Below are 12261 nucleotides of genomic sequence, written 5' to 3'. Positions count from 1 at the left end.
TCCCGTAGCTCAGTTGGTAGAGCATTGGACTCCCGGTAGTGAGAGCCCGGGTTCGAGACGCCCCGGCGCTCGATATTTGAGACTCATGACGGGGATGGTCTGCGGTTGGTGGGAGCAGCCGCAGCCAGTTGAAGTCAGTTGAGTGGGGCAGGCCGTGTCCGGCTTTGAAGGGCACGTTAAACTTTGGCATCTAAATTCTCCCGGTACCCGGAATTGCGCGATCGGACGGTAGGGGTCGGGGTCTACGCAACAAGCTCTGCTTAGCGTGGGCTCCGGCTCTGTCAATCCGTCCATTCAAACATTCGAGCTAAATTTATAAAAAAAAAAATTAAAAAAGGGTGCATTTTTTTCCGATTCAGTGTGTCATGTTTACCTATGAACCGATGTTTGAGAGGGTTTTTAAATGCTCTGTAGTGTGAAAGAGACTCAATCTGCTTAGTCTCTGAGACTGATGGTTTATTTGTCCCTGGCAACCTTTGCTGTGGCTGGAACAAGGCCATATATTCAGCTGGAATATAACAATAAACAAAAGCTGGGATGAACATTGTTACATGTATTGACACAAGGTGAAATGGTACACTCAGTGTGCTTCCAATACTTCTCAGGAAGCACAACAAACTCAACTAGCATGAGATACAGGAGAGCATCCCAAAGAATTTGTTGAATTTCAAATGATGAATAATGATGGACACTTCTGGATGAATCTTTTCCTCTGTTTCAACTGAACCCTGATGCCTTTCAGCATCTTCAGATGTCAGTGGGCTCAATGCCAGTCTTCTGCTGAATGATTTTTCCATATCCACCCCGCCCCACATCGTAATCAGCACGGTATTCATCACGGACCTGTCCACCAGACTTTCCTCTGCCATACTGTCTTCCTTCCACAAATCCAGCATCCAGGTCTGTTCGAATGACACGATCATCGAGCCTCGTGCCATTGATAAATCTCATGGCGTTGTCAAGATCTTGGCGTCTGTAGTATTCAACGAAGCAAAATCCGCAGGGTGTCTTCTTGAATTTGTCAAGGCCCATAATGATTTTCTTTACATCTCCACACATGGAGAAAAGCTCATGGATCTGTTCTTCTGTAGTGTAGAAGGACATATTTCCAATGTACAGAGTAGTAGAGATCCTCAGCATACGTTCTTGCTCAGCCCTCGACCCCTTGAAGTGCTGATCTCGATAAGCACTGAGTTCGACGGACATCTTTTACCGATTAAAAGTCAACTTTTGTCACTTCAGTCCTGATGTTTTCAAAAGTGTTTTCCAGCCATTCACGAGCTATCCGTAAAAATATTATAAAAAAAACGGCACAGCGACCCCGCAACGGCACCGCGACGCTTCGCCAGTTGACAAGCCTTTCGACAATGCTGGCGCAGTTGATACAAGAACTTGCCTTTGTCGGAGGTAGAGACCACTAAAACAAATATTGCTTTTATAAGGTAGCTTTTGGGTAGCTCTAAGTGCGCTTTGTACCAGTCACAGGACAATCTTTAACAATCTTTTGGACGTCACATATCAATCGTCAATTCCATGTGCAAGTCTCGTTCTGATACGCTTTTACTTTACAGTTACCCTGGATGGAGGGCTATGGTTCTCACCCCCGGGCCGCGGCCGCATGGTCTACGAACTAATTTGAGCTCAATGAGCGTCCTACAGCCTACAGACCGCTTCCTGCGTCCGAAAATTGATTGCAGACTGTTTTGATTCATTCGGTAAAGAATGGAATACATTGTTGATAGTTCAGTCGGCCACTCAGTTCAGCGAACACGGGTCGCCCAAGAGACTGAAAGGACCGCGGCACATTCCGTCTCTCTTCGGCTCGATGGCTGCTGTGCAAGGCCCTATATACCTGCTGTGGCACTCTCTACGAGACATCCTCTACAGAGTACTCAACCATCGCAGTGTGACCCATTCAGCGGATCCACCTGCTCGTGCTCGCCGCTAAACAAGACACGTCGTCAGTCCCGGTGTATCAAACTGTAACTGTTGTCAGCTAACATTTCGGCTGATACCTGGCGGCGAGGCTTGGCCATACTACATCCTCAGATGAATTGCACGGATTGCGCAGTTTTGCATTATCGTACATTTCTCACAGAGCATTTCGAGCTAGTGAAAAATGCTTCAACTTTGGATGGCAAATAAAAGCCTCATTATGAGCTGTTCTTGCCCACTCCTCCAATATTATCGATTAGATTTTCAACTTCCGGACAGTGCTTGATAGCCAGGCCTTTTCCAATACATAAATGTGTCAAGATTTGACAAGTTTTAGTTCACACTTTTTCGTCCCGAAGCAGTACATTTCAAGAAGCTGTTAAGAAGGCATCTATGTCATCAGTTCATTAGTAGTAATACAACATAGATCTCTTAGATCTCATAGGACATAGATCTCTTATACAGCTGAACTAGTGGAAACCGCAACTAACTGCATGATTAAATGACAACAGAAGGCAAAATTTCATTTATATAGAAACACCCATCGATAACAATTTAAGCAGACAATCGAATCCACCCTATACCAATCCTTAGGAATATATCATTGTTCTTAGAATGAATCGATGATCATATCATTAAACAGCTCGATAGCTTCAGCTATCTACAAGGTGTAAGCACATATTCAAAAGGGTTTTGCCAAAGTCACGCATCGCAGGGCGGTTCAAACGCAAGCCGTGCTGTTGGCTAACCAAGCGGCAGCTGGGTGTCGTGTTTATCATTCTCATCGGCGGCGTAACTACCGCATGACACGCGCTCCGGCGGCGGCCGACCGGCCGCGAGCTGGGCATCGCTGGCACGCCGGCCGCTCCGTTCCGGCAGGCGGCGGCGCCGCGACCACAAAAGCTTTGGTTACACATTGTCAGCGGTGAGAGAGCGGCCGGCGGCGGCGGCGGCGGCGGCGGCACCGCGCCGCCGTATCACAGGTGGGCCGCGCGCACAGCTCACTGCTGCTTGAGCTCGCGGCCGATGCCGTACTGGATTATCTTGCCCCAGTCGATCTTGCAGCGCGTCACCGGCAGCTGGCGTCTCAGTGCCTGGCGGCGGAGGCGGCGTCATCAGACAGGTCGCCAATGGTGCACGTTACACCACTCACGTACCGGTATAGGATCACAGCTATAGGATCACAGCAGAATATGCAAAGACAAAAGCAGCAACGAAGTATGGGCAAGAACAACATAAGGTAGGTAGTAACGATATAACATCGGGCAGGCCATCCTGAATCTGATCCCATTTTCAACAGCAAAGGCCAGAATAAGAAACACTTTAAAATCAATCATATGATGAGTGTACAATAAAATAGATAATTGGCTATACTGACACGCGGAATAAAAAATGCAAGAAAGACTAAATATAAAACCAGTTGGCAGTTTGATACAACTCTATAGCAGGCCCATGTCACTCCACTTTTGATGACATCATAAGGGGGCCTCAGGACAATAATGGCGCGGTGCGCCACAATCGCTTCAAAGCTACTTGCCAATAGTTGCCATTTTTGAAAATATTATTTTGAAATAAAGCTACAAGTAATAAAAATATTTTAATAAAGTTATTGATTAAATCGATACCATATCTAAAAACTTACTGAAAAATGATTCATTCATAGTAAAAATATAAGCTCGATGTGTTTTTACGTTGCTTTCCTGCAACTGCAGAGGATTTTTAAATCGTCTATATCTTCAAAACCGGCCATTTCTTAGCATATTGCTGCTCTTTTTTATCGCTAGAAAATTAGTTGGACTTTGCAATGACATCAACGGTTGAGCAATATGTGTAGAGTGTCACCAACAATCTTCAGATGAATTTAGTCAATTTTACGTTGTTAAGGAATGGACTTACGAGCATCAGGGGTGACGTCACTCAGGATCTGTCTCTGATTGGTTGGCGGGAGAGTGACTGTACCTTCTATAGATGGCCTTGGATACAACGCTCGCCACTCAGGAAGCGGGAGGATTCCTGCGTTCACCGCATGGGCAAAAGTCCGTAAGGTTTATATGTGTTTACACATGCGATAGCCACAGCTGCGAGGGCCAGGCATGACTGGAAGTGGACCTACCTTGAATGTGGTCTCTGACATGGTCTGGTAGTTTTCACAGATAGCAGTCTGGTAGTCGTTCTCAGAGGTTTCGATCAGGCGTACCACCTCTTTGGCCGTCTGCGACTCCGACTGGGGATACAGGAGACAGCAGATGAGCGCTGATCAGAGTTAACGTGAAACGAAGGGCCGAACTTCTTATTCATAACAATCTTGGAGAAGAAAAGCGAAAGAAAGTTTCGGTGTTCTTCGTGCTCATCAAATGCTCTCAAATACAGGGTGTCTCAAAAGTTCGTTCACACATTTCCCATGCCAATAAAGCATATAAGAACCGGCCAAAAGTATAAGGTTTTGGTGTCTGTGTGTACACTAGACAAATATGCATGCTTTGACAACTGATTAAGAAGGTTGGAAACCAACCCCTTTGCTGTATCTCCAAAAATATTTGCCCATACCGATTTTTGTTGCTCCGTCAGCTGCCGGAGGCTGATAAAAGGTTACCAGCTTTCAAGCTCTTGCAGGGGAATCCCCTGCAGTTTCTGCGTCGGATTTAGTTTTGACTAGCTCCCCGGCAACATCTGATTTTCCCTGAAAGCCGACAGCTTGCATCGACACCATTCTTGAGTATTTTGTAGGCATTCTCTGGCGCTAACTCCTTCATGAATGACTGGCGCCGACATCCCAAGCGCCATTTTCCTTTTCAAAACGACCCCAGTCCTGAACAAACGGGAAGTACCAGGAGTAAATTTTTCGCATCATATGGTAGCAGAATGTGTCGGACGTCTGTTTCTCAGACACATTGTGCAAATTTTGCAAATTCCAAGCGCTCGTCATTCCCCATGCCAAGACCTTCGCTCGGTTGCGGAGTGTTTTCCTCGGGAGATGTTCTGCTTTGTAAACGGCCCAAACCTGTCCATCGTGTGGTTTTATCGGGATTTTGTGTTTAAAAGAAAATTATTCGCTGCAGATCTGCCTCTTGAAACTTCGTGACATAAAATTTTACAATAACTGACACTTTTGGAGGGTCAGGTGTCCTTGGTATTGACGATTTTTGTGTTATTGTCCCCAAAAATTAGCGTTATAGATATTATAAACAATTTTAAATTATAGTTTGTCTTTATTTTACGATGACCTGCACTTTTTGAAAATAGGTAACCTCTGTCTGTGACCTTCTTGCCAGTTTTCAATACTTATGACCGCATTTTCAGCTGCTTTCCGGAACACGAGTCTGCTGTCGTGCGAGGGTCGTTCAAAACGCCGTTAGTCTCGCATGGTTTCGTCCTTCAAAAATTTTAGCCACCGTTTTTATGAGATGATCATCATGTTGCACTCATCCTCGCCGACACTTAGCCATGTGTCATTTCCGACTTAACGATTCCCATTACTTCTGAAACAGAGAGTTTCACAACATACCCGACTTTGCAACCTACATTTTCGTGCCTGACCCATGGTCAGAGGTGAACCCTTTTTGTGAGCTCATGAAGGGTCGAATGCACTTGAAAACAATGAGACTGCTTGAGGAAGGTTGTCACCAATGCCCATGCAAAATTTCGACTGTTAATTTCTTGTTGATTCAGAATTATTGACAAAAAAGCATGGCTGGTACCTGTGAACGAACTTTTGAGACACCCTGTAAAGTAAAAATATGTATGCTCTATAGGTACCTAATTGTGCTTGAAACGATTTCAAAAGTACAAAACCGTTTCGCAAATTAAGAAGTGGGATATAGCAAATACGATCAATGAAGATCATTTTCCCTTGTGATCCAGGCTGGCAAAAGAGAAAAAAACGTATAATTTAATAAAAAAAAACTTGCACATAAACTTACGATGCCTCAGCTCCACTTGCTGATTCACTAGGATCAGCTAACCGATAAGTGATAACTACCCCACAAACACAATATCCCCGTGTAACTGACCGCGACGACGGCGCCGTCGGCGGCGTCCTTGGAGGAGACCAGCTGCACGTTGCCGTCCTCGTAGTAGTGCACCTGGACCTTGAGCACGCCCTTGAGCTGGGCCGTGCCGCTCGACGGTATCGTCACCGTCCACTGCGACCGCCAGCGGCCGTTCCTGCACGGTGCCGGACACGGCGTCGCGTCAACACTTCAGCATCGGAGCATGGCGTCTACAGACGACCCCGTAACCTAAACCGTGGCGTAATGCACCATACAGGCGACACTTCAACAGCGAGGCATAACATCAGCATACGACGGCAAGACCGTGAAGCAGCCACTTCAGCTGCATCAGGAGATCGGGTCGAAACAGTGCTAACGACACTCCGTGCTTACAGGAACCATCCCACCTTATCACTGGCAAGGACCATAATGTCAGACACTATATTCGGAAAACAATCAGAGTTGAGTAAGTTTGAGTTAAACATTACTTGGTGTTAATACAGGCGCAGGTATCGCTTCATATGACAAAATAATTCGTGGAAATACACACCTAAGTTCGTCGTTACCCGATAAAATACAGAAGGAAAGAAGTACGACCCTCGGCGAGCGAACTGACCAGAAGTTCTTGGGCTGGAACTGGTGGTCCTCGATGCAGGCGACCAGGGTGACGTCTCCGTCATTCGAGTGTCCGAACACGGCGCACGCGCCGTTCTTGTAGTGGTCGGCCGTGTAGGCGGTCATCTCGGCCTCGAGGGCGCGTCGCCACGGTTCGGCCGTGCTGTCACCCTCGTGCGGCTGCCAGAGGAGGACGACACGTCACAAAGACCGACCACGATGTGAAGACAGTTGGTAAACAAGGGTATGACGACTTGAGTCAGTTTATCATTGATTTGAGGCTTAAGGGCGCTTTAACCCTATTCCTGGCGGGGGGGGGGGCCTCAGGAGCCCCCCCCCCTGAGGTTTTTTGGTTATTTCTCCCAAACGCGTTGAGCTAGGAAGCTCAAATTTTCTGACTTTTCCTAAAAGGCTTCTACGCAACATGTCTGAAAATTTTGAGTTGATCTGACCTCAGGTCAGGTCACCAGAGGCGGTTTGGTGACCCTACCTCAGAAAAGTTTGCAATCACGCCAGAGCTAGAGTTTTTGACCGATCAACTTCTTCTCTTCAGGCTTTAGTTAGGGTACCAGTATGTGCAATTTGTATATCTCGGAATTTTGATATCGGTGACCTAAGGTCAGGTCAGTTTCGCGACCTCCCCATTATAAGTCAATGGGGGAAAAATCAACTCCCTGTTTTTACCACTAAAACGGGTCGGAATGGCCCCATATACCATACATGACTTCATATACGATCAACCTTCACTACCTTGAGGTCTGTTTTGCTGTTGGGCAGCTGTGAGGTCATGTGACGTCATCAAAGGTCACCAAAGGTTTTTGGCCAATAACTCCGTACAGGAACAAGATACAGACGCGTGGATGGTCTCATTGTGTTCAGCTCGTCAAGACGCATCGAATGATATACATGATGACCTCGAGGTCACGTGACCTGAGGTCAACCTTTGACCTTGACCTTTCGAGGTCAACATATATATCATTCGATGCGGATTGACGAGAGGATCACGATGATGCCCTTAGTTTGTTCCTATCTTGACTAATTCGAAAGTTATTCGAGAAAAACTCTCTCCATATCTAGCGCCGCCATTTTGGCTTTTTCGACCCCTGTGACGTCATCTTTGACCTGACCTGAAAATGACCTTTGTAAAAATTGTAGATCTTAGCCGTGCGTATCCGATGCCGTTTGCCGCTTGTCGCTATCTTGCTTCGTTCTCGAGATCTCAGGGGGGGGCCGAATCGGCCCCCCCCGCCAGTTTCTTGTCCCGGCGGAGCCCGCCAGGAATAGGGTTAACGCGGGGGCCATTTGCGCCAATAGCTCGGGATGACAGCTGGTAATACAGATACAGTGGAGGTCGGACAACGAAATAGTGGTGCCCGAATATATTGTTCTTATCCTGCTTATAATGCAGTAAAAGGCTTCAGGAGCCTTACCTTGAGGTCGGACGCCTCCTTCTTGAGGTGGTCGAAGCGGAAACTCTGTTTGGTGCGCGGGTCGAAGAAGCGGGACCCGCCCAGATCGTTGAAGTCGGTGATGAAGGCGGGGTAGTCGGATCCCGGCAGACGCACTGGCGTCAGCTGATCCTTGTTGTACTGAACGAATGCCCTGTGGGACGCAAATAACAAAATTATCATCGGACACGAATCACAAGGCCAAGGGCCAAAGAAGAAAACCCATGAGCATTATTATTTGCAACAACAAAGTACGATGCAAAGCCGACGGGCTGTGGCATAAAAAGTAGGATATGCATTACTCACCCTGAAGCTCCCTCCTTCAGTAAGTTGTCATTGTTGATCAGGTGCCTCACATCTGAAACGCACCAAGTCAACATTAGAATTGGAAAGAAGCACTAGCATCTATTAGGTACCAACATTTTCGGTCGTCGGCCAGGTCCAGGTCAGGAGTAGTAAAGTAATCTTGGGCCAGGTCACAGACTGATGCGCGGCTGATAATCTCGGTTTCGTATCTCGGCCTCACACTATCTCGGTCTGGTAAATAAGACAAACTCTTAATTTTGTCTTGAGGCAGGCAAACTCCGGCCAGCCACCGTCTTTTTCTTATTATGGTTTTCATTCCAACCGATCAGCTCAACAGCAGCTCAGCGATGACAATACTATGCCACGGTGGCCGTAAACTGAGGAACGAATGATGAATCGTTTGGATGTATGAGCATATTCACACAAGCACATGAGCCATCCCAAAAAGCCGACATCCCTACCGAAGCCCGATGTCACACCGAAACTAGCTTCTGAGTCTGCCACAGCCATGCCCAGTGTTCATGGCTTCTGATGAAAGGGACAACCCTAGGAACACTAGAAGTGCAGAAAAAAGGTGCCAGAGCAGCTGCTGCTGTCATGCAATGGAAAGAACATCTCCAACACAGACTGCATGGAAAAGAACACATTTACAGTGGATGGCAGTGTAACTGTGGAATGATTATGAGCAAAGCAATGAATAAACTAAGGAAGACCCAGAGTCAGACTGCTGGCACATTAGTGTGGCAGCACAGTGAACAGATACACAAATTAACACTTCTGCAACCACCACAGTTGGACAGGCCCCACCAACTCAAAACCTGCAGCCTCAAAATTGGCTATGACTGCAGCAGCTCAAGCTCTGCAGCATCCCTCTGACACTCAAAGCCCTGTTGGAGCACCCTAGTTACCCTTGGGGGGGGGGGGGGGAGGCATACAAGCCATCAGTGTTAAAGGGACAGTATCATCGAAAAAAAAATCCATGTATGGAGCTGATTTTTTTTTTTACTAGCATTTCTTATTTTTCTGAATCAGGAAAACATAGTTTGAGGACCGAACTCGGTGAAAAATATTGCAACCACATTTCATTTTCATGATTCATTTTCATGAGCGAACCACCACTATACAAGCATGGCCGCCAGTTTGGAAGCATGCAAAATTACTACAGAACTGGCGCAGATAATACATTATTGACGCTACGCTTACGCGGTCGTTCTTCTGATTGAGTTGTCCTTAGGGAGAGGTAGCCTTAGGTATTGCCTATAAAAATATAACGTGACAATTGGAGAGAGTGACAATTGGACGTGACAATTGACAATGGGAGAAAATATCACGTGACAATCACGTGATAAACGTCATACATTGGAGGGAGATTGTGATTCAAGCTGGAGGAATTCCTTTGTTGAGCCGCTAGAATTCGAAGGAAACAGCGGAAATTGCCTACGACTATTTAATGAATTTAACGGTGATGAATAAGTGCGAAAAAACGTTTTGGCTTTATAAAATTTGATGAAATGACCAGGGTAAAAGTTTTATTACTGGCGGTCAATTCAAAACGGCGCAAACATTTAAACAGTGAAGATAGTGAAGCACGATTCAAAGTGTGGTACACCTTTCGTACTTTGAGCGGCGATAGCGGGATAACGGTGCGGAGCTTCGAGGATCGGTCTTCAGTTCCCGGACCAGAAAGGTGGGGCCTATGCAATGTCAAATTTCATCAAAATGGTGATACTGTCCCTTTAAGGGTGTGACCACAATTCTTCAGAATCACACCCAATCACACACATCTACCTAAACACACACTTGCACCCAGTAACTGCCATCTTTGCCAAGTAGCAGCCTCTCACCACCAACCTCCTCCAGCTGTATTCAGGGTCAAGGTCATTGACTCGTATCTTGGAGATCCACAATATGCAAATTTGATGCACCAGACAGCATCCTAAACTTTTGGTACTTAAAACTCACCATTGAAAACTTCATTGAACTCCCCAGGCGGTGAGTGAAGAATGAAGTCGGAAACAATCCGCACCTGCAAGGAATAAATTCATTTTGATTCGAGCTGAACCACAAAAAATTAATGGCACAGACACTAACATAGTCACAAACAGACTTATATGAATCATTTATTTGTGAGCATGACCAATTTAGTTTGAGTTTAAGGTCTTATGGCATTCAAAATGTAGCTCTTTAACATCAATGTCCTAAGTTCTGGGGGTTCCAGATATTAGATACATGACACACACAAGATCCTATCAACATCCACAGTTCATGTTTAAATTAATCAAAACAACATGTTGAATACATTGGAAACCCCTGCTTAAACTCTGGGTATTTTGATTTAAAATCATACCTTTTCCTGGTCTGATATTGGCTCATCATAGTCGGTCATTTTAACACCACTTTTCAGACACAAAACTGGAATTCAGTGTCCCGAACCAGCAATGAACCGAGCCGTGATTCAACGGAGAAATGCTTGACAGCCCAGAACTTGAAGTTGGTCAAGTTCAAAACCTTAAAAAATATAAATAATATTGTGTGATTGTGCCGGCGGCACTCCTTGCTCTCACTCTGAAGTTCACGATAAATGCCATTGACCTCTATAGTAACCTAGACGGCCCACTGCCGCGCCGCGGCCGGCGCGGAATCGTTCCCGCATGGGGGCGCAGTGGCGCCACCTGCAAGTGGTCAGAAGTTCCCGGCCCCTGTAGACGGTCTATGTTAAGTGGGTAACTTTTGAAGCTGATTTTTAAGAAAGATACAGCCTGCGGATAGCTGAAAAGGATTGCTATGTAACTGAACATGCTTTCTTAAGGTGTGATGTACTCGATTGCGAAGAGGATGGCTCGAGCCGTGCAATAAAGTGTATTGTTTCAAATGACCCGGACGCTGGCGGTACAAAGCATACCGAAACGTGGAGAGCCTGCCTGCCGTAGGTAAGGCCATGCATGACCAGGAACGTACCCGCTTCCTACTCAGGTGGCAAAAGATGATAAATTAGCAAACGAAGGGGGAGGGGTCCGTTCGACCCCCGCCCTATTCGGGCGAGGGTTAACCCTCGCCCGCATAGGTGGGGTCAAACGGACCCCACCTCAGTGTTCGCGAATAACTCTCGTAAAAAGCGGCCGATCGCGACGAAACTTTCAGTACCCTCGCGATAATCAATTATACACCTACCCTGAAAGTTTCATGACCCTGACCCAAATGACTTTTGACCTGTGACCTACTTTCAAGACTATTACCCCAGCAAACATGCCCACATGGTTCCCATATGGGACCCACATGGGCCCCCCACCTCTTCCATATGGGTCCCACATGGGAATGGCAGTGGGTGACACGTGGGACCCATATGGGCCAGCCCACGTAGGCCCCAAATGGAACCCACGCGGCGCCCACATGGGACCCATATGGGTAGCCCATCTGTAGCCCATGTCCCACGTGGGCCCATCTGGCCCATGTTCACCCCATATGGGACCCACATGGGATGCCCATCTCCAGCCCACATGCGTTTGGCCCATCTGGCCCATTTTTATCCCATATGGGGCCCATATGGGTAGCCCATCTGTAGCCCATGTCCCACGTGGGCCCATCTGGCCCATGTTCACCCCATATGGGACCCATGTGGGCATGTTTGCTGGGACCGGGGTTACATGAGCAAGTAAATGCGTATCAGGAATGGATTTTCCTATTCGCTCACCATTGTAGTCCGTTTGTAATGCGTATTAACTCTGCTCATGTAACCCCGAGCCATGTTTGGCCGCGGAATCGCAATTCGGCACATGGCTGGCATTAACCGCGTGTTAGCAGTCTTTTCGTGATTTCAAGCGTTCAAACATGTGATATGATGTTGCTCCCGTGCATTAGGGTGGGTGTCAAGGTCACTTAAAGGTAAGGTCATGTCAGGTCATCGTCCTTTGATGACCTTGGTTCACTTTTTCAAGTTTTGCATGTTTTTAGGCTTGTTTTTGGAGCTA

At 46.8% G+C, this 12261-nt stretch overlaps 1 protein-coding gene across 1 annotated transcript; it reads right to left on the bottom strand.

The window, feature by feature from the left end:
- Window positions 1-538: 538 nt before the first annotated feature.
- LOC122379775 (F-actin-capping protein subunit alpha-like) lies at window positions 539-10952 on the bottom strand. Its single transcript, XM_043362249.1, has 8 exons — window positions 10641-10952; window positions 10256-10319; window positions 8294-8345; window positions 7970-8141; window positions 6541-6719; window positions 5946-6099; window positions 4049-4159; window positions 539-3029 (listed from the first exon to the last, which is right to left on the bottom strand). Exons 1-8 carry the CDS (start codon window positions 10677-10679, stop codon window positions 2937-2939), a joined length of 864 nt encoding a protein of 287 aa, XP_043218184.1. The 5' UTR covers window positions 10680-10952; the 3' UTR covers window positions 539-2936.
- Window positions 10953-12261: the final 1309 nt, after the last annotated feature.

Source organism: Amphibalanus amphitrite, unplaced genomic scaffold (genome assembly GCF_019059575.1).
Source record: "Amphibalanus amphitrite isolate SeventyFive unplaced genomic scaffold, NRLGWU_Aamphi_draft 000084F_arrow, whole genome shotgun sequence".
Classification (NCBI taxonomy): domain Eukaryota; kingdom Metazoa; phylum Arthropoda; class Thecostraca; order Balanomorpha; family Balanidae; genus Amphibalanus; species Amphibalanus amphitrite.
The sequence above is the reverse complement of the archived record's forward strand: the minus strand, read 5'-3'. Positions and strand labels throughout refer to the sequence as shown.